Source organism: Mus musculus, chromosome 15 (assembly GCF_000001635.26).
Source record: "Mus musculus strain C57BL/6J chromosome 15, GRCm38.p6 C57BL/6J".
Classification (NCBI taxonomy): Eukaryota; Metazoa; Chordata; class Mammalia; order Rodentia; family Muridae; genus Mus; species Mus musculus.
In genome coordinates, this window is record NC_000081.6 from 82,205,557 (window position 1) to 82,226,992 (window position 21,436).

A 21,436-nucleotide genomic window follows, 5' to 3' on the forward strand; every position below is an offset into this window, starting at 1 on the left:
AAAGGGCTTTATCCAGATTCCAGCTCCTTGCCTGGCCATTCAGCTCTCTGACTGGCTGGTTGGTAGTAGTCGTTTTTTTGGAACTTGAGGTGTTAAGTCACTCCTCCGTCAGGTGAGCCCTTGCTTCATTTCCACTTCCTGTAGGTGCGGCCCTCAGCAATTCACCGGCTTCTGGACACATACCACGTATGTTGTTGTATTTCCCAGCTGAGTCACTTTGGTGAACTGGCCCCTCACCACTTGCATATATGCAGACTAGAACAAGCCTTTGACCTCAGCATCAGGCTTATTGTTCAGGTGATAGCAATGTGACATACAAGAAGTACCAGGGTGCAGTAAGTGCTCTGTGAGCCTGGTAGAGTATTTGGGCCTTTAGAAGTAGAATGGAAGAAGGATCCATCCAAGATAAGCCTGGGGCTGAATCCCGATCATCAGGCCAACAAACAGCTCCGAATCACAGCCTTTCCTAAAAGGCATCAACTGCAGACTGCACTGCCCAGAGGTCAGCACAGCTAGGTCTGCTGGCACCATGTTCACTAGAGTCGGCATTGCAGTGCTGGCCCCTGCCTTCTGCCTCAGCCTAGCCCCAGTGCGGATCTCAGACAAGGAACTCAGGTCCCCAAACCTTCATTTCTTTATCTGCAGACAGCCCTGTAGGTCTCTTCCCGTTAAATAAGAAACAGTAACATAAGGTAGCTGTTGTTCAGACAGCGTGCCATCCCTGGGGGACAGTGCCATCCCTGGGGAACACAGGGAGTGGTTTCGCTGAGGTCGTATACCTCACCTGGCTTAGCCAGGCTGTCCCCACACACACCAGAACATGGAACTGAGGACCTTGCAATCAGGCGCCGACAGTACCCTGGGCCTCAGCCAGGTACTGGGAGCCTCTGGCAGGAAGAGGGAGAGAGCTGGCGGGGGCCAAGCCTGTGCATGGGAGCACCCCAAGGGAGGGGCATTGCTAGGCTCCCATTCCAACATCTCCATCCCCCTTAACCCAGAGCAGCTCCTGGGAGGAGCCTCTTCTATCCTGAGCACCAGATGTCCATGTGGCCCACACCCATTAGGGGGGTGGCCCTGGGCCAATCTGGCCAAGCAGCCTGCAAGCCAGGAGCCGGCCCAGGGCCAGACTGTGTCAATGACGATCAGCCAGGCTGGGCTAACTCAAAACTGTTGAGTGAGAGATCAGCTGCGGGCTGGGGAGGGGCTAGGCTCTGGTGGAGCCCAGGAACCCCCACAGGGGTAACAAGCCCGCTCTCCCCAGAACCCAGACCTTTGGATGACAGTGGCTCCATCTGCCCTGAGCATTGGTTGGCATTCGACCCAGCCATCCTCTCTGGCCACTTCTCTCCAGTTTGCACTGCTGTCTGCCCAGTCAATGACTGATGATCGATCCCCTTGGGACAGGAACCACATTAGAGGGTTTATTTACACAGGTAAGGATAGCCCTACATTCCCAAGGACAGAACACCTGGCCCTACCCTTTTGGCCCTTTAGCCACAGGCTCTGAATGTCCTTGTTCCTGCTTGGATTCAAGCCTGCAGTGCAATTTCACGACCTGGGGCCCAGGACCCTGCAGAAGGCTCCAATGGTTCCATTCTAGACCGTGACCTCGGCTTTGCTGTTGGTGCTCAGGTGCCGGGGTCCTCTGCCCGCGCTGCTGTAAAAGCTCGCCTGCTGCGCGCTGAAGGCCTCGGGCAGCTTCTCCACGCTGAACTGGCGCCGTGGCGCGTGGTTGGGCCGCCGGGGAGCTGGGGAGACCTGAGCCACCAAGTGGCTACGGGGGAGCGGCCTCGCGGGGCGGCCCGCGGTCCAGGCGGCATAAGGGACCGACGAGACAGGACCGGCCGGAGGTACGTAACCCGGAGGGGCCCAGGGACAGGCGTCGAGCAACGCAGGCAAGTCCTCCGGAGGCCGCGGGACCCGCGCAGGGAGGGTCCGCGGGCCCGTCTCCGTAGAGGGAAAACGTTGATAGAAGTCCTGGGGTGCAACCTCTGCGTGGGGAACAGGGCGAAGGAGAGTCAGGCTGCTCAGCACCTGCTTTAGGTAATAGTGGGGTGCGGGTCAGCGGGCTGGGGAGGGAGCCGATTGGCTGCTTGGGGACGTCCTGAACCCGGATTGGTCAAGCGGGCTCCCTTTTGAGGTGAAGAAGGTAGCATTATCCCTAGGGAACTGGCCGCAGCAACACGCGCCTCACCTGTAGCCTTGAGCGCAGCTGCTTTGAGGGTAGCGAACTTGGCATAGTCAGGCTGCAACGTCAGGCTGCCACCACCCTGCAGCCTCGGGCCGCGCGGGGGTCCCGGTGTGGCGGACCCCAGAGGCGCATTATTGAGGCGTTTCTTGTCTGGAGGGGAAAGTGGAGTGTAAAGGAAAAAAGCCGAGCTTGCCAGAAGCCACTACTTTTCAACTCCCTGCCCTCCCCCACTATAGTCCCAGGCTACTTGGGGGATGGATGGCTCTCCAGAACATCCTGGCTCGACTCAGGAAAACATGAACAATGGCAGCAAGTCCCGAGGCCCCCTAATGGATGGCTCCCTAGCTAGCAAGACGCTAAATCCTGCACCATGGAGATGGAGGGGCACTGAACCCTAGAAGCCTGCATGTAGCAGGTGGGGGAACTACTACGCAAGACACAGAGGCGGGTTCCAGATCTACAAGCCAGAGCTTCAACCTAGCAGCCCTAGCTAGTATATCTTGAATCTCGAGTCTTTCTCACAGCTTCGTTGCCCAGGAGACACGATGGTTCCTCTCCACCGAGGGCTTGTCCAGACCCCAATCACACCTCTGCACGGGCAGCCACTCATTTATATATGAAATGTAGCTGTTCCACTCTCCTCCAGCTAGCCAACTCTCCCACCTCCTCCTCCTCCGCCTTGGTGTAGGTGAGCCAATGCTCACCTAACACTCACCTGTGCTGTTGTGGGGGGAACCCCGGAGAACACCGTCACCCATTTGTACCTGGACGCAGTTACCCAAGGGTGGACCCAGAGGCGGAGGCAGTGGTTCTTGGGGACCTGGCTGCTTGAGAAGTTCTGTCAGTGTCCTGTGGAGACAGAGAGATGTTGAGGGGGCTTGCAGCTTGTGCCTCTCCATCAGCCAGGACCTAATCTCATCAAAGGCTGGCCGTTGCCACCATGGCCTCACCTGTTTTATTATTTTTTATTATTTTGTGTATATGGGTATTTTGCCTGCATGTACATCTTCATACTGCATGTGTGCCTGGTGCCCTCGGAGGCCAGATGAGGACATAAGAGTCTTAGAATGGGGTTACAGATGCTCATAAGCCAGTAATTCTCAACCTTCCTAATGCTGCAACAATCTAATACAGTTCCTCATGTTGTGGTGACCCCGGACTATAAGATTATCTTCACTGCTACTTCATAATTGTAATTTTGCTACTGTTATGAATCGTAATGTTCTATAATAAATCTGTATTTTCCAACAGTCTGTGAAGGGATCGCTTGACTCTCCCCATCTCCAGGACTCATGACCCACAGGTTGAGAACCGCTATCATAAGCCAACATGTGGTTGTTGGGAATTGAACTTGGGTCCTCTGCAAGAGCAGCTAGTATTCTTTTTTTTTGTTTTGTTTTGTTTTTGTTTTTGTTTTTCGAAACAGGGTTTCTCTGTATAGCCCTGGCTGTCCTGGAGCTCACTTTGTACACCAGGCTGGCCTCGAACTCAGAAATCCGCCTGCCTCTGCCTCCCGAGTGCTGGGATTAAAGGTGTGCGCCACCACTGCCCGGCGCTGCTAGTATTCTTAACCGCTATGTCCTCTCTCCAGTTCCCAGTGGTCTCGCTTTGTATCTCTGGATAGTTCTTTCAACCTCTCAGTCCTCCCTTCTGTTCTTTCTAGTGACCTCAGATAGCTCAGTCCTCCTACCAGGCATGGCCTGCCTCACTTACGGCCCAAGATGGCCATCTCCCAAAGCAGGTCAGGAAACTAATGAGGTCATACGTAACTAGGGCCACCTCCTGTTCCTGAGGCTCCTTCCTGGAGTTCACTCTCCAAGACCCTCCCCATTGAGCCTCCTGTCCCAGCTCCTCCTCCTCCCCTTCCTCCTCCTCCACGTCCTCCCCTTCCTCCTCCTCTTTGTCCTCCTCGTCCTCCTCCTCCTCCTCTTTTTCCTCCTCTTCCTTATCCCATCTTCTTATTCTTCAAATGCTGCTGGAGTCCCTCCTCCAAGATCTCCCTTACCTATACTCCCGCTGTGTGGGCTTCTGCCAGGCCTGGGGCCTCGCTGGCATACGGACAAAGAAGGCAGACAACAAGGAAAAGAGGGGAGCCATGGAGATCCCTCTGTGGCAGCCCAACACCCAAAGGCTGTATGACCTTGGGCAGCTGCCTCCCTGGGTATCCAGAATACCCAGCCCCCACCAGCTGTGACAGTGTCTGACTGAGCCATCCCCGTAGATAACCCAGCCTTCAGCCCAGCTGCCTGCAGAACCCAGAACCCATGATTTTCTCCCACTCGGCCTGACCCTCCTTCTGGGGCTGAGTTACGGCTGATTAACGAAGAGGCACACTGAAAGACACCTGAGGTGGCCAAGGATCAGCTGCAAGGTGTCTGCAGGCTGCCTAAGATGACCTCGCCTTTCCCACTCCTCAGCCGCTCGTGCCAATTATCCCACCACTGGGCTAGCACTGATAAGTCAGTTCTGTGTAGGAAAGGAAGGAGCCTCGAGCCTCTGGGCCTTTGCACGGATTCTCCAAGGCCCGACTCCAGTCCGCTCCAACCCCTCTAGCCATCCTTCCCTAGCTGTCAGAATCAGCATGGCTGAATGAGAGAGAAACGTGGGCAGGGGATTCAGAACACACTGCCCAGGAGCCCAGAGAAGAGAGTCAAAGCACATGGTTGTGAGCACACAACCAAACCTGGGCTTGCAGGTGGAGCTTTGCAGATGAACAAGTCAGCTATAGACTGGCCCAGCCACCCCTATACTACAGTGGGTCTCTGGCTCCCACTATCTCTCTGGCCTCCCCACTGTCCACCTTTGTCCTGGAAGAGAGATTCCCACATTCAGAGGCTGAGTTTCTGCCCCTGCAGCATTCAGAAGCCCCTGCTAATTCCCGCTGCAATCCAGTGGCTTCAAAGAAACACAAAGTGCCTGGTGGTGGGATAGGTGGTGGGATAATTGGCACAAGCGGCTGAGGAGTGGGAAAGGCGAGGTCATCTTAGGCAACCTGCAGACGCCTTGCAGCTGATCCTTGGCCACCTCAGGTGTCTTTCAGTGTGCCTCTTCGTTAATCAGCCATAACTCAGCCCCACCAGGAGGGTCAGGCCAAGTGGGAGAAAATCATGGGTCCTGGGTACTGCAGGCAGCTGGGCTGACGGCTGGGTTGTCTATGGGGACAGCTCATCACCCTCTCTGCCCTCCAGGTGTCTGGAAGGGATGGGCTAAGTGGTCTGGGGGCAACTACTCTCATGATCTGCCCCTGTGCACATCTGGTCCACCACATGTGTATGGTGGGGGAGGGGGAGAAGGGGCAGCTCTTTATTATAACTCCCACTTGCTGCCTGTTGCATGTGGTGCCAACAGTCTACATGCCCAGTGGGGCTGGGACCTGGGTGGAAAGGAAGGGAGAGCACAAACAGGGCAGGGGATTTGCTGGGGGGCCTAAGTGGAAGAGATCCAGCCATGGTCAGGACAGAATTTCAGCTCCCAGCGTTCCCATTCGGCTGACAAGTCAAAATAAACTCAAAACTTAGCCAGCATCTGGCAGGTCTCTAAAACACAGGTCTACATCCCTCCACACTCCCATTCTGAGCAGCTGGAAAGCCAGACCTTTGCGGGGGGGGGGGGAACCTTTGCGGGGGGGCGGGGTTTTACTGGGGAGGGGATGCTTCTGAAATTCCAAGGAATGAAGGTCAGGTTTGAGTCACACTGGGTTGGGGAAATGGATGGAGGTGGGAGGAGGGCGGGAGAGGGAGATGCAGCAAGGGAACCCGGCAAGCATCCTCTCCCTTCGCTAAGCCCACGACCACCTTAAAACTGCCCCAGTCCAGTGGCTTTCCTGACCATCGTCCGTGCCTCATTCCTTGGACAGCGACTTTTTGTCTTCCGCAGAGGAGGTTAGAGCCACAAGGAGGATCCAGAGCCCAGTACAGGCAGGGAAGGTCAAGGGGAGAGAGAGCTATCAGGTATCTATCTCCCTCTGTGAAGCAGAGACGGGGGAGAGAGGTCCAAAAGAACAAAACAAAACAAAAAGAGAAAGGGACTGCGGAGAGGCCAAAGATTTAGAGGGTCCAGAAGGATGCAGTTGCAGTGAAATTTGGAGCCAGCTAGGGACAGTGAAGACAGGACGGGCGGGCAGGCAAGCGGGCGCACTCACCTGGTCACCGTGCGCCGAGCGCGGGGGCTGTGCGCTCTCTCCAGGCCCAGGCGCGCCCCGATGCCGACCAGCACGAGTAGAGCGGCGACACCGCACACCGCGTAGACCGCAGTGTGGCTGCGCTCCCGGGCCGGGTCGCGCGGGGCGGCGGTGTCACGGGCGCGGGCGGGCGGCCGGCCAGTCTGCACCCAGGCCGGTGTGTCGTAGTTGGAGCAGCGGCTCTGGTCCAGGCGGCGCGGGCCGTCGTGGCAACAGAAGCGGTAGCCGCACGTGCCGCAGCAGAAGCTGTAGACGCCCGAGCTGCAGTTGAAGGGCGGGTCCCACTGGCCCATCACGTCGTAATAGCCGCGGCAGCGGTCGCCTCCCGCCGGTGCCACGGTACCGGACCCTGCGATCTCCTGCTCCTCGGGAGCCCCCGCGCGGCCCGACGGCGACCCTGCCAGCAGCAGCGCCAGTCGGAGTGCGAGCGGGAGCCCATGCGAGCGCCGGCCACAGCGCTGTCCCCGCGCCCCAGCGCGCTCCATGCAGCCCGCTCCTTCTGCTATTGCGCCCGGCGCATGGCTCGGCGCGTGGCCGCTCTGCCAGGCTCCCCCAGCCCTCCGGGACCGGTCGCTCGGTCGCCCAGCTGCCCGCGCAGTCTCCCCGCCGACGCCTCCTGGTGCGTCTGCGGTTCCAGACACAAGTGAGCTCGGTGTAGAGTACGCGGGGCTGGATCTCCGGTGGGCGCGTTTTCCTCCGGGGCTCACCTCGGACTGCGCACGGTGGAGGCGGGCGGCGAGTGCTCGCCTGCACAGTCCCCAGCTCCCTCTGACCCGGGAGGGCGTGCGGGGCCTGGGTCTTTTGGAGACTGCGCCGGGCGGCGGGTCGCCGGACACCTCTGTCTTCCCGCCGCCCGCTCCGCGGTGCCCGCGCTCTGGCTCCGGCTCCGGCTCCGGCGCGGGCTCGGCGCGGGCTCGGGCGGGCGGGAGGGAGCGAGGGGAGGAGGGCGGGAGGGAGGCAGAACCGGGGGAGGAGCGCGGCCGCTGCGCCGGGAGGGAGGGGTTCTGTAAGGTCAGTGCAGCAAGCGCGCCCGACCAGGGACCCTCTCCAAGACCTCCCTCAAACTGTTGTCGGAATTGGGCCCTCGAGGGGGCTCAGCTTAAGATCTGGGGATTCGGATCTTGGCAACCTTGGATGAGCGATTCCCTGCTTTTTTAAGTAAGGGGACAGAGGCATAGAGATCAAAGCAGCCTGGAATTCACTGGGAAGGGACTCACAAACACACACACACACACACACACACACACACACACACACACACACACACGCCCCAATGTTCCATTCCTGTGTCTGGTCCTGACATGAATGAGGAAGGCACAATAAGGACCCCCAACACAAAAATGGCAGAATCAAGCTTTGATCAACCCCTCTCTGGTCTGCCCCAGAGCATGTGCCCTGATTCTAAAACCTGGACATTTGGCTGGGGTCCTAGGATGTCCCAGTTCTGGAAACAGTCTGGCCAGAGCCCTCAAGTGGTCGGCTCCCCTCCGCGGCCTCTGCTATAGAAGGCTGAGCAGGTCCTGGGGACCAGGCCAGTTGTACTCCCCTGTCTGTCCTCAACTCTCACTCCCTGGGACTCCCAGGTCCTTTCACAAGCTTAGGGAAAGAATGAGGAGGCATGGCTCAATGCCCCATTCCACCACTCCCCCGCTGAGCTGCTAAGGAGAATATGACCCTGATGCCAGTCATTGCCTCTCCCTGCCTCAGTTGCTATGGTTAAGGTCAAAAGGTCTTCTTGGAGCCAGGCAGTGGTGGCACTCACCTTTAATCCCAGCACTTGGGAGGCAGAGGCAGATGGATTTCTGAGTTCGAGGCCAGCCTGGTCTACAAAGTGAGTTCCAGGACAGCCAAGGCTATACAGAGAAACCCTGTCTCGAGAAAAAAAAAAAAAACAAAAAAACAAAAAAAAAAAAAAAACCAACAACAACAAAAAGGTCTTCTTGGTGCCAGCAATGGCATAGCAGTACTGAAGGCTTGCGGAGAGGTTGAAGAAGGAGGACCACTTGGGCTCACAACTTTGACCAGCCAGGGCAATGTGCTGAGACCCTGTCTCAAAAAGCAAACAGAACAAAATAGTGTCCTTTCACACACTAAGGACAAAGCAGGGGGATTCCTTGAGGCAAAATTAATCTAAATCAGAGGTCCTCAACCTTCCTGATGCTGCAACCCTGTGACATAGTTCCTCATGGTGACCCCCACCATAAAATTGTTTAATTGCTCCTTTATAACTGTAATCTTGCTACTGTCATGAATCGTAGTGTAAATATCTGATATGTAGGATATTCGACACCCAACCCCTAGGTTGAGAACCACAGGTCTACACGGTGAGTTCCAGGCTAGCCCAGTCTTTATTGGAAAATTCTGTTTCAAGAAAAGAAAGAACACCTTTAATCCCAGCACTTGGGAGGCAGAGGCAGGCAGATTTCTGAGTTCGAGGCCAGCCTGGTCTACAGTGTGAGTTCCAGGACAGCCAGGGCTACACAGAGAAACCCTGTCTTGGAAAAAAAAACAAAAAACAAAAAAAGAAGAAAAAGAAAAAGAAAAAAAGAAAAAGAAAGGAATGAAGGGAAGGGAAGGGAAGGGAAGGGAAGGGAAGGGAAGGGAAGGGAAGGGAAGGGAAGGGAAGGGAAGGGAAGGGAAGGGAAGGAAGAAGAAGAAGGGAAGGAAAGCTGGCAATTTGGTTCTGGTCGTGCATACCTGTAGACTTGAGGATTAGGAGTTCAAGACCAGCTCGAACCACATGAGATGTTCTCTCAAAAAACAAAACAAAGACAACCCACCCCCCAAAAACCAGTGAAATAAATCAAGACCTTTCTCTGAAGGACAGATTCATAATCCATTCCTTCCAGGAGGTAGAGATTACCTCTCACTATCCAGATGGGGACACCAGGAGGGCAAGGGCTAGGGTTCCAGTCGAGCCCTCTGTCCCCAGCTCAGCTCAGGTGCCTGTCAATACCTGCTGAATGGAACCGTGAAATGATACTTCTAACTCCTGTTTGATGGGGAATTTAGCTGTTCTAGGGCCCTTTCTTCTCCTTCCCACCTCTCCTCCTCTGGAGCCTGGAATCAGCTTAGGAACGGGGAGGGTATGAGAGAGGGAGAGAAAGGATCTGCATCTTAAGGAGGATCAAGTCCTGTTGTGTGAGATGAGGAGCTGACAGGAATGTCAGGTATTAGTGTGTTAAGGCTGGGAGGAGGGTAACTACCCCCACCCAGGCTGTCTCCGTTCACCCTGGCGAAAGAGGACCTCTTCCCCTCCCTGGACACACGCACACACACCCATGTGATTCCCAATCCAGTCCTGGAGACCCTATCCCCATAAAAAGACTTTCTACATTGTCATTCAGAAAGGGAGGTGATGGACAAGATGGACAGAGACACGAAGGAAGCGCTTTAATCCCATCACCCACCAGGACAACGCATTGCAGGGCATCACATTACAGACTATGTCATGACTTGTTTTCAGTTGGGGTGTTGTTGCTCCAATCAGAACTTCATAGCTGTGCTTTCTGACGCATCCTTCTCTGCTTCCTTCCCTGGCTTTCCTGAGGATGGGACAACTGCTACCACTGTGCTGTGTGTGCAGTAGGTTCCTGTCGCTCTGCCAAGCTACGTTGGTGTTTGTTGAGGGGGGGGGGGAGATTCTGAGGGTGGCCTCCCTCCACCCCCATCTCTGAGCCGTACTTTGGAACTGTGTCATCTCCCAATGTACAGAGTCTCCCGTGGCTGCGTCTCTTCTGGGGTCTTCTCTTCCCCCTATTGTCTTGGCATTTGCTCCACGGGTGACCTCTTGTTGACCTGCAAATCTATGTGGTGTTTCCATTGGTCCAGGGACTGATTCCAAACCTCACCCCATCCCCAGGTCTCTCCCCAGCTTAGCCTGATTCTGTGGGTTCTACGGTGAGCCAACTACCACAGGTGCCAAAAACTATAGGGTCTGTGCCAAACTCTAGATGCCTGTCTGTGTGGACACATGGTCTTGGGGTGATGGGCAGCAGAGGAAGAGTAACTTAAAAGACACTGCTTGTCTTTGTTCTGGGGTCTGACTCTCCACGCAGCTGATACTCCCACTTCGGGTACATGGCCATGAGCTGGGCTAGGGGCATCTAGAGATAATGCAGCCCAGTGAAGGTGAGACCCCATTATCCTGGACTCCAGGGCCTCTGAGCGCAGCAAAGCTCTAGGGCATCCGCCCCCTGTCTCTTTCCCTCCCAAGCCTGTGTCACCAAAAAATCGTCCATTGATCCAGGCTTAAAATAACCCCTGGCATCTGCAATGAGCCCCACGGGGCGGGCAAGAGGAGCCGAGTGTCTGCCTGAAGGGCACCCGCCCCGCCCCCAGCTCCCAGGGCTGGCAGCCGAGTGTGTGTGCGCGTGCAAGTGTGCAGGCGGTGTCGGAGTGTGCTCCTGGTTGTGAGTGAGGGAGTGCATGTGGGGGGGCAAGGGTGACGCTCTCAGGGGCCATCACTGCACTACGGGGTTTGCATGGGCATTTCCCTGCCTAACTCTGGCTGTGGGAGCCTGGGGGCCCCCCCGAAACTCTATGGACATTAGCAAAAGCAGGTGCTGGGTCTCCGCATCTGTGTCTTCAATGTTAGGTGACCAGTCTGTCATTCTGTACGGTTGTGGACAGGAAGGTTTGGAATTTACTAGACAGAAACCTAAGAAAGTGGCTTGTTAAGGCTGGCACACAGCCAGACAGGACCAGGGTCTGGCCTGGAGCCACGCTATGAGCCCTGAGCCCGCCTTTGCAGCGCTAGAAGCCCCCAGGATCCCAGGGAGGTGCTTCTTCCCCCATGACCTGCACACAGGCAGCCTGTGCAGAAGGCCTCCCTTCAGCCACTGTTGCTTCTCCTTTCTCCTGTTTCCTGCCCTCTCGATGATGCCCTGTGTCACTGTAGACCTGTTACAATCCCTACTCTATGAGGGCCGATTCATCTTTCTAGACCTTATTTTCTCATCAGCAAGATGGACGACTAGCAGTTCTTTCACAGAGCTACAAAGAGAAGCTGAAAGGCCCGACTGGAAACAGCCAGTATAGGCAACCACCTGGGAGAAGATAGTGACATTGGGTGCCACTCAAGGGAGAAGGTGACTCCTAAACTCACTGTCTTCCATTTCCTCCAGAGATTGGGGGGATGTTAGACTCCCTGCTAGTGCAGATGCTGGCACCAGGAGGGGGTCTGGAGGGAGGGCCCTAGGCTGCCTTTGTCTCCTGAGAGGCAGCTCGTGACTCAGGCTCCAGCTGCCTGTGGGAGGGAGGGGGCGACCAGGCTCCTGAGGTCTCAAGGGAGCAGCAGGATTGGGGGGCTGGGCGCTGCGACTCAACCTGCTAGCCCCAGTCATTCTGTATCCTGGCCTTCGCCCTTCCCGTTCAGGTAACTCCCCTCCTAGTTTGCACCCACCGTGTTAGTCCCCCTTCAGGATTCCCCCAGAGGCCAGAGCTGGGACAGCAGGGCTGGTGGAGGTTAGACAGGGCAGCCAGGAGGTCAGGGAAGTTTTATCAGCTCATGTCTGGGGGGTAACTCCCAGTCAGCTCAGAACGTGGGCTGTTGGGGTGGCCTGACCCTTCTCTTTTGTACAACATGCTGAAGTGTGTGATTTCACACATCCAGGCCCCTCTTGCTCCAGCTGCAGTTACCTGAAGGCACTGGAAGACTGCGAAAAGAGCTCGAGGAGGAGCTGGTGTTTGTAGCTTCAACAGTAGAGAGCTCGCCTAGTGTGCACAAGGGATTCTATCCTCAACACCACGAAAAGAAAAAGTCTGAGTTCCAGGACAGCCAGGGCTATACAGAGAAACCCTGTCTCGGAAAAAAAAAAAAAAGAAAGAAAGAAAGAAAGAAAGAAAGAAAGAAAGAAAGAAAGAAAGAAAGAAAAGAAAAGAAAAGAAAAGAAAAGAAAAGAAAAGAAAAAGTCTGGTGTGGCAGCGAACACCATCACTTGTAAGGGGAAGACCAGATCAGGAGTTCAGGTCATTTTGGGCTACACAGAGAGTTCGAGCCTAGCCTGGACTACATGAGATCGTGTCTCAAAAAAACAAACAAACAAACAAACAAAAAACCACCAACAACAAAAACAACAACAACAACAAAACTCAAACCAAAACAACAACAACAAAGAACAGATTTCTCCTACCGGACCAGCCTTTTGTAAGTCTGCATCCTTGGACCTCTGGCCACTCTCTCCCTTTGGCAACCTGGCCAGCCCTCAGCCCCGCCTCTCCATGCCTCTGCCCCAAGCCCACCCCGCCCCATCTTTCCGACCTAACAGCTAGTAGTCGGGCTCTGACCTCCTGCCCTGCACAGACAGACTTTCTCCCGCTGCAGAGATGCTTGGCGGACCTGAATCTGGAGCTTTCCCCAGGTTCTCTAAAACTGAGGGATCCATCCTGTCCCGCCCCTGCAGCAGAGTCCTGGGGCCAAAAACGAGCTTGGCTGAGAAAGCCCAGCTCAAGGGGAGAACAGTCCACAGAGGGCACACAAAGATTTATTTATTTTATTTATATGAGAACACTGTAGCTGTCTTCAGACACACCAGAAGAGGGCATCAGATCCGATTACAGATGGCTGTGAGCCACCATGTGGTTGCTGGGAATTGAACTCAGGTCCTCTGGGAGAGCAGTCAGTGCTCTTAACCACTGAGCCATCTCTCCAGCCCAGCTGGGTAGGCTTTAGGAGCTGTTTTTGGTTTTGTTTTTTTGTAAGACACGATCTCTGAACTGGATACTTAGCTGAGTATGGTCTTGAAGTCCTCGTCTTCCTGCATCCATCTTCCAAATGCTGGGATTACAGGTGTGAGCCACTGTGCCAGTTTTATACTGTGCTGGAGGCAGAACTAAGAACCTCAAGCATCTAAGCAAGGACTCCACCAACCGAGCCACATCCCCAGCCACGAGCCCTAGCTCTTGATATAGAGGCAGGCCTTGAGACATGCTATCAGCTTCTAAGGACAGTACCGTCTGGTGCGTGTGCGTGCGTGCGTGCGTGCGTGCGGGCGTGTATGCGTGTGGGGGGAGTCAGCAGGGCTTCCCCTCTGGCTTCTCTAGTGGGCCCCCCACCTCCTCCTTGCGCCCCCAGTCTTGGAGCTGCCAGGCAGGAAGTGAAAACGGCCTGCAGGAAGCACCAAAAGGAACTGAGACTTCAGCCCTCTGCCCCCACCTGTTAGTCCCTGGGGACCTTGGGGAAACCAGACCATCCAAAGGAAAGGACACAGCTTGCATAGGTGACCTCCCCGCCACCCCGACCCCGTTGGGTTGGGTAGGCATACCAGGTAGGGGCAGAAACCTCCATTAAGCTCCGCCCATCACTCATTGTGATTTGTGTCTCTGATCCACTCTTACAGATAGATGTGAGACCATCCGGACTCTCAGAGGTCGTTAGAAAGGTCAAGGCCGTTGTCACTTTGGTCCTTCTGGCAAGAGAGACCACACAGGTTTTTTGCAGAAAGGAGGCGCTTGCTCTATGCCTGTGACACCAGCAGAGCCTGCAAGGGACCAGATGCTCAGATGGAAAACTTGACAAGCATCGAAAAGCCCAATTGGGAGTGTTTCAAGACAGAAACCTACTGTATGTGACGTTCAAGATAGGACTTAAAGGAAAAAGTTGGGGGTGGGGGACAGGGCACACTAGTGGAGGTCAAGGGTCACCTTACGGGATTCAGTCCTCCCCTTCCACCACATAGGGTCTAGGATCACATTTGGGTTTCCAGGCTCAGCAGCAAGCACCTTTCCTCCGTCCATGAGCCATCTTTGACTGGAGACAGGGCTTTTGAGTATGTGACGGTTATAGCTGACATTATAGATGACAGCACACACTACACACGCAGAGGCTGGTCCTCTGGGCCATGGTCAGCTCTCCTCAGCCTCCAGTAAGGACTGCCACAATGCACCTTCCCATTCATATGCAAAATGACTGTCTTGATTTAGATTTAATAATTGTTTTAACCAAACATGAGTCCCCCCCTCCCCACCTTCCAGCCATTGTCATGGAGATGAAGTGAAGAAAGGTGGACAAAGATCCTCAGAAACTAACATCTATGACAAACAGGGAGGGGGTGCCGACTTCACTGCCTGCCTGGTGGTGCAGCCCTTGTGTGTGTGTGTGGGGGGGGGGGAGTGTAGTGTTCCTGCTCCTTGTCCCCCCTCCACTTGCTTTTCCTGCCTTTCCCAAAGAGCTCCCTTTTCTTCTCTTTCAGTTTTGTTTCGGGGGTTTTTTTTTTTTTTTTTTTTTTTTTTTTTTCCAAGCCAGACTTTTTGAGACAGGGTTTCTCTGTATAGTCCTGGCTGTCCTGGAACTCACTCAATAGACCAGCAGGCTGGCCTCAAACTCAGAAATCCACCTGCCTCTGCTTCCCAAGTGCTAAGATTAAAGGCGTGCGCCACCACTGCCCTGCTCCCTTCTTCTTCACAAAAATGATAATGCCAGGTTCTCTGGCTGCCTAGGCTTCGGTTTCCTCACTGTGAGACGGGGACGCGTGTGAGACTTCTCTCAGGTCCCTTTCAGCCGGGAGACCCGAAAAAGAACTTTGTACCCATCCCCCATTTCTCAAAAGAAACTGAGACTGAGGGAAACTGTGTACCAGCCAGCCGCTTAGCTGGGATGGAGGGGTGCCAAAGGTTTGTATGCCATGACCCCATGGGGGTTTCACTAGCTTTTTTTCGCCGTCAGAGCCTAGACCCTGGCTATAGCTAATACAGGTAGCCAGGGTCAGTTCAGACTCCTCCAGCCCCAGGCTAGCACTAGTGGACAGCAATGGCCTGGCTGATGCCTGTCACCTGCTGTTGTCATCGGATCTCACCCTACTCACACAACCCCTGGAGAGAAGAACATCTTGGAAATAAATGTCCAGGTTCTGGACGCTCTAAACTGCCACTGGGTACCATTTTCTAAACTAGGAAGGGACTGCACAGGAGAGCCAAGTGCTGCCAGGCAGCTGTGGGTTCAAAGAGACTGGAAGGCAGGGTCAGAACTCAGACAAGACTCTGCAGAAGGACTCCACCTCTGACTCGCAGGTCAGTGCTCCTTCCCATACATGCTAGAGTGCAGCTTCCCCGGGAGCAGGAGGGCAGGCAGGAGACATGATGGCTCCCTCTGAGTGTGCAATGTACCCCAGGTACTGGGTAGAGAGGATCAGTGGCTTCAGAACAAAGAGCCCCACTGTCAGGGGACAGCTTCCACAAGGGTGGTGTTGAGCCTGGGGCCAGCTTGGCTGAGAAAGCCCAGCTCAAGGGGAGAGCAGTCCACAGAGGGAACACAAAGGACCATCTTAGCTCGGCTTGCTGCAGAGCCACAGGCCTGCCTTGGCCTCTCTGTGAAGGAGTGCTGTACAGGTCACTGCTCAGCACACCACACTGCTGAGTGCGGCCTCCAGCGGGTCTCGGAGGGAGATTACCACCAGGATGTTCCATCTGCTTAAATTTAGACTCCAACCTGAGACTACAGACGTCTGCCTATGAATCACAGGTCTCTAGAAACAGCCATCACGGTGAAGATGGCATCTTACGTCCTAGCAGACTGGGTCAAAGAAATCCATGGTTCTTCCTGGGTTACAGACAACCGAGACTCATCACTACCCTACCGAGGCCTCTCCCCTAGTCCCTGCTTATTCTAAAAACTGATCTTACAGTTAGGGCAACGCTCACTGTAGAGTGCCGTTTAGTGCGGGTCCGGTCCCCAATATGGTGAAATATAAAATTACAGAGAAGCTTGTACCAGATACCACAGCCAGACCATCAGCTGTTGCTGCCACTTGAGTCATCTTCAAAGCAGAACAGCGCCCCCAGCAGGAGTTAAAGAAACACAGCACCCAGGCACAGAGTAAGTGTCTTCCCCTTAGCCTTTTTTTATTCAGATTAATTTTGGTTTAACAGTACCTTTCCCAGCTCAAAGAAAAGCTTCTTACTCATAGTGCCTGTGTTAGTCCATTTTATATCACCGTAACAAAACACCTAAGGCTAAATAGCTTTACAAAGAAATGAGATTGATTTAGCTTTCGGCTCTGAAGGTTCTAGGGCCCACATCTGATGATTGCCCTCTGGCTGGTGGTCCAGAGCTGGCACACAGCAGGAGAGGGGCGTGTTCATTGTCTCTGCTTTCTCCTTGTATGTTAGGGGCTCAGTCCTGATGGCTTTACCTCCTCTTAGTCACCATCTAAGTATACCACTTCTAAACACCATGAAATTAATATAAAAAATAATAATAAAAGAAAAAAATCAAAATTTAAAAGTTTTTTTTTTGGGGGGGGGAGTATTATTTTGAGACTTGGTCTCACCATTTAGCTCTGGTTAGCCTGGAACTTGCTATGTAGACCAGGATGGCCTCCAACTCAGTTACCTGCCTGCCTTTGCTTCCCCAATGTTGGGATTAAAGGTGTGTACCACCATGCCCATCTTATATTTTATCATTTGTAAAAGAGTGTGTGTGTGTGTATGTCTGTGTGTGTGTGTGTGTGTGTGTGTAGGATGTGCACGTGAATACAGATGCCCATGAAGTCCAGAGGCATCAGGTCCCCTGAAGCAAAAGTTATGCTCAGTAATGAGCCACCCGCAGTGCATTCTGGGAATCAAACTCTCATCCTCTGGAATCACAGTAAGCGCTGTTGACCATGAATTTCTCCAGCCGCTAATTTTGACATTTTTAAGTGTGCATGCATGCATATGTGTGTGTGTGTGTGTGTGTGTGTGTGTGTGTGTGTGTGTGTGCTCTAGAGCAAATGAGTGCTGGTGCCTTTGGAGGCAAGGATGTTCCAGGGGCTGGAGTGACAGGTGGTCTTAAGCTGCCAGATCTGAGTTCCGGGAAGCTGAACAACTGGAGTCCTCGGCTAGAACAGCACACAAACCGAACTGCTGAGCCATACCTCCAGCCCAGTAATCCAAAATTTTTAGAACGAGATTAAGTTTCCAGTCTCCGACTCACTACAGAGATTAAATATGCAACCCTCAAGTCTATCCAACCATCTGAAGGCACACAGGCTTAAAAACCATCTCAGAAATGGAACGTTCTCAAGTCAAGAGCTAACACAAAAGCAATCTCATGTGGCCTGTAGTGTCTGGTTCTGCCGGGTTCGCCCCCCAGGCAAAGGACTCCGTCACTGAAGGGCCAAGTTCTTTCCCAAGCTGTTGGGTGAAGTCCACAAGCCCAGTAGAGATCCCTGGGTTCCAGCCTCCACTGCTGCTATTGCTCTGGGCCAGCTGTCTTGGTGGTCACCAGCTCGGTGGAGCCCAGTTCTGTGGCGGGCACCGGGACGCTGTGGCGTGGCAGGGCGCTGTCTGCATCTTCTTTGAGCGGAGGCCAGGTAGGAGCTGAGGCATGAGGGGTTTCTGAGGAGGGTACAAAGACATTTTCCAGGGACTCTGGGGTGGGAGAGGGAGCAGGTAAGATAAGGCAGGAAGGACGGAATCACAGCCCCCCCCCCCCACGCCCGTTCTAGAAGCCTCCTCTGGGACGGCCCTAGGAGGAGGACGGGGAACAGCACGTGACAGGTCTTCAACACAGGAAGTGCTGAGTTCAGAGACTTGATAAGATGAGGTGAGGGAGAGGGGTGTCTGGTCAGCCCACAGGGCATAACCTAGCATCAGGCCCTTGGGCTCCCAAATGTCAGGGCAGACACCTCCGTCCCAAACATCTCTTTTTGGCCTCTGGGTCTTCTTGCTTGGATTAAGGCTTGGGCTGTACTGTCCTCCCTGCTTTATGACAGCATCAGAGTCAACTCCAGGTCTCCCTCAGTCCTGTGTCGTCCCCCCCCCAACCCCCCCAACCCCCCCCCCAACCTCCCCTAGCCCCGGCAGTTCTCACCTTGCTGGACTCCTTCTGAAGTGTCTGGGGAGGCCGTCCTGAGCTGTTGACGCCACCTCCAGCTCACCAGACTCACTAGACCCACCAGGGTCAGCGCCAGTATCAGTCCCAGGAGTGCGGGGGCACCGACGAGCAGCGCCACGTCGGGTCTCAGCGCGGAGCCCTCCTGAGGCTGCAGAGCTGTCCCAGGCTCCAGGCTGCTTGCTGTTGGCAGAGCGGATAAGGGGATGTGGGGATGAGGGGGATAAAGGGATGGGGGAGGGGGAGACGGAGAGGGACGGGGGAGGGGGAGGGGGAGGAGGAGGGAAAGAGAGATGGGGAGGGGGGAGGGAGAGACTAACAGTGAGGGATGTGGGAGACCATTGGCTCCAGGGTCAGCAGAGGAGCATGCGGCGCTGGTAGGCTGGATACCTCAGGCAGGTCGCGCCTATCCCCATGCCTTTGCTTACTATGTCCAGTGTCCGGCGTGTGGAAGAGCTCACAGGACACGCAGTTTCTCACCAGAGGGTCGAAGCACTCGGTCTGATTGCACTGGGTGGGCACCGAGCTGTCCCGGCTCCTCTGGCTTCGGACCCGGAGTCTCCTGGCGCCCATGTCGCCGCCTCATGCAGCTGGGACAGTTCCGAGTCTGGGCTGTGTGCCCTGTAGTCTAGAATGAAACCGCGACGCAGCATCCTCCGCCCCGCCCTTGCCTGCTGGGGTGGGACCACTGGGGTGGAGCTGCGACCTCGCCTGGAACCCCAGACCTCTTTCACCTGTGGTTCCTGCATTAAACCACTCAACTGTCACCGCAGACGACAGACAGCTGAGCATCATCTGCGCTGGGGGTCACACTGGAGCCTGCTCTTGGACAGCAGAGGGACCCTGTAGCCGCCTACCTTTTCCAGCCCCCTGCTGCTGTGCCTCACCAAGACCAATTGTTTCCACTAACCATCTGCCTCCAAGTCCCTCCTGCTTCCTGCTCTGCCCTTCCCAGGGTTGAGACATCAGATCATCTTGAGTGGCCCATGGGAATGCCCACAGGGGTGCTGGAGGGACACCGATAAATAAAAGACTTCCTAATCTCACTGCCCTCTCTAATCTTCCATATCCATGCCCTCTGCCCTGCCCTACCTCCTGGGCAGAGTCCCCTTTGAGAGTAATGGGGACAGATTGCCAGTCATCCTGGACTCCACGGGAGTGGGTAGGCACGGGGTCTGGCCTGAGGTCCACCAGTGCCAGTCAGCACCAACCATAACAGGAAGGTTCGATTGAGAAAATGACATGGTGTTGGTAGAGAGGTAAAGACTAGTGGCCAGTGTAGGGTAGAACGTGAGCAAAAGCCCGGTGCCTTAAATGGGGAGGCTAAGTTGTGCTCAGACCTGTGGGGCAGGCTGGACCAGCAGAAAACTTGGACTCTGGTCGCAGGGTGCTGGAGAGCCACACTAGCTTTCAGCAAGCAGAGCCCTGGGAAGACCTGAGGATTAGCAAGGGACCTCCCTGTCCCTGCAGGTCCTTTCTTAGATCATAAGCTTGTTCACATCTGTGCCTGTTGTATCAGGCTCTGCCCCCCCCCCCCCAAACCTCCATGTTCTCTCCCACTTGTCTCTCTCATCAGCGTCTCTCAGACCCAGCCCCAGTCACAGTCACACAAACAAGCTCTCTGGGGGTCTTGGGATATGTGCAGCCCCCTCCCCAGGGGTCATGGCCTGGGAAATGCCAGAGGGAGCTGCCAGCTAGGAGCTGGGGCCTGGAGTTCCCTGGTGGGCCTCAAGGTGGGCCATATAGACCTCTGAGCCCTCAGGGCTAGGGGCTTAGAGATATCTTTAGCAGCTGCAAGGGGCAGGGAAACATGCCCTCCAGGCCACACATACTGGAAACCAACCAACGTGGCCACTGCTTGAGGAGTGCTGAGAGAAAGGTGAGAGCGGCGTTGCTAGGGATAGATGGATGGGGTCCAGCTGGAGTGGAGGCCTGGTGGTGAGGAGACCTCTTGTGTTTTGAGTGTGTGTCTCTCTCTGCCTTGTGCTTTAGTGGGATGTCAGATGGAGACTGGATGGAGAGGCAAGGAGGCTGGTGCTTTAGTCCAGTTCTGGGGATGATGCAGGACTGACCACGGAGTGAGGGGATCAAAGTTGTTAAGAGGAGATGGAGACGCTGAGTGAGGACCACCACAGAAATGGGCTTCTAGGGGTTCTGGCCCATTGCCTGTCCACCCCCTTGCCTATGGACCAGCAACTCCACAGCAGGAAGGTGTAGGCGTCAGCGTAGCTGCAAAGGAGAAGTGGGTCTGGGAGGGTGGGTGTGGGTGTGAGTGTGGGTGTATGGGGATGTGGGGGGAGGGAAAGGGTATGGAGAGGAGCCAGGGCAGGGACAGCCCTTCTCATAGGACAGAGGCATGAAGGTAAAGACCAGACACTTTGCAGCAACCTTCTGCCCTCACCCACCTCTATCACTACTGGGCCGCTGTTACTTATCACTGTTAGGGCCATGGAGCCTTGCTTATGTGCCAGGCATCCTAGCTTTGGTGTCCGACACTGGAGCTGAGCAGACTGAGGCTTACAGGAATTCAGGGCTAGGATAATGCACATGGACCACACCAAAGAAGCCAGCCTGCAAGCAGGACTTACTTTCCTACAGGATGAAGATCATTGGCTGCTCCAGCTCCTGCAGCAGACAGGGCTCATCTCGGGGCATCAAGCAAGAGGGCTGGAACTCCCAGTCACAATTACAAAGCCCTTCACCTCAGCCAGAGAGGGAGTTTTGACATCTGGAAGGACAGAAGCAAAATTAGTCACTTGACACAAATATTTGTCTGTCAGGCATTTCCTAGGGGTCCCATTGAGACAGGTGCCAGACTAAGCCGGGGGTGGGGGTGGGGTGGGGTGTGTGCGTGTGTGTGTGTGTGTGTGTGTGTGTGTGTGTGTGTGGGGACAGGACAGCAAAAGGCCTGTGGGATTCATGTCTGTGGTGTGTCCAGGTGCCTGACCTCAGCTAGGTATTTTCACTTGAACCTCTGTCTGCAGTGGGGGTGGGGCAGAGGTTGTGGTGGTCCTTGAATCTCTGCTTGGATGGTTTCCTCTCATGGTTAAGAAGAGAGATTTGCGAGGCCAGCCTGGGTTAAACCCTGTCTTGAAACCCCCCCCCAAAGGAAGAAGAGAGATTTGGGGACTAATGCTATCAGTTGGTAGAACATTTGTCTAGCATGCACAAAGCTCTGGGTTCTGGCCCCAGCACTGCATGCGCTAGGAACCTAGGGAGGTGGGGGGGGGGGGCAGAAGTTCAAGGCTATCCT

At 54.9% G+C, this 21,436-nt stretch overlaps 2 protein-coding genes across 5 annotated transcripts; both read right to left on the bottom strand.

The window, feature by feature from the left end:
* Nucleotides 1-616: 616 nt before the first annotated feature.
* On the bottom strand, nt 617-7,292 carry Shisa8 (shisa family member 8). 3 transcript variants are annotated; one of them, XM_030248639.1, is made up of 4 exons: nt 6,333-7,292; nt 2,907-3,040; nt 2,195-2,341; nt 617-2,034 (listed from the first exon to the last, which is right to left on the bottom strand). In XM_030248639.1, the coding sequence occupies exons 1-4, from the start codon at nt 6,854-6,856 to the stop codon at nt 1,775-1,777; spliced, it is 1,065 nt and encodes a 354-aa protein (XP_030104499.1). In that variant the 5' UTR covers nt 6,857-7,292; the 3' UTR covers nt 617-1,774. The 3 variants fall into 3 exon arrangements, with proteins under 3 accessions (XP_030104499.1, XP_030104498.1, NP_001193950.1); XM_030248638.1 differs by having other exon boundaries at nt 617-2,037; NM_001207021.1 differs by having other exon boundaries at nt 1,396-1,991; nt 6,333-7,259.
* An 8,893-nt stretch (nt 7,293-16,185) lies between these two features.
* Tnfrsf13c (tumor necrosis factor receptor superfamily, member 13c) lies at nt 16,186-18,824 on the bottom strand. 2 transcript variants are annotated; one of them, NM_001357758.1, is made up of 3 exons: nt 18,612-18,824; nt 18,163-18,366; nt 16,186-17,687 (listed from the first exon to the last, which is right to left on the bottom strand). In NM_001357758.1, the coding sequence occupies exons 1-3, from the start codon at nt 18,754-18,756 to the stop codon at nt 17,542-17,544; spliced, it is 495 nt and encodes a 164-aa protein (NP_001344687.1). In that variant the 5' UTR covers nt 18,757-18,824; the 3' UTR covers nt 16,186-17,541. The 2 variants fall into 2 exon arrangements, with proteins under 2 accessions (NP_001344687.1, NP_082351.1); NM_028075.3 differs by having other exon boundaries at nt 16,186-17,720.
* Between the last annotated feature and the right edge of the window lie 2,612 nt (nt 18,825-21,436).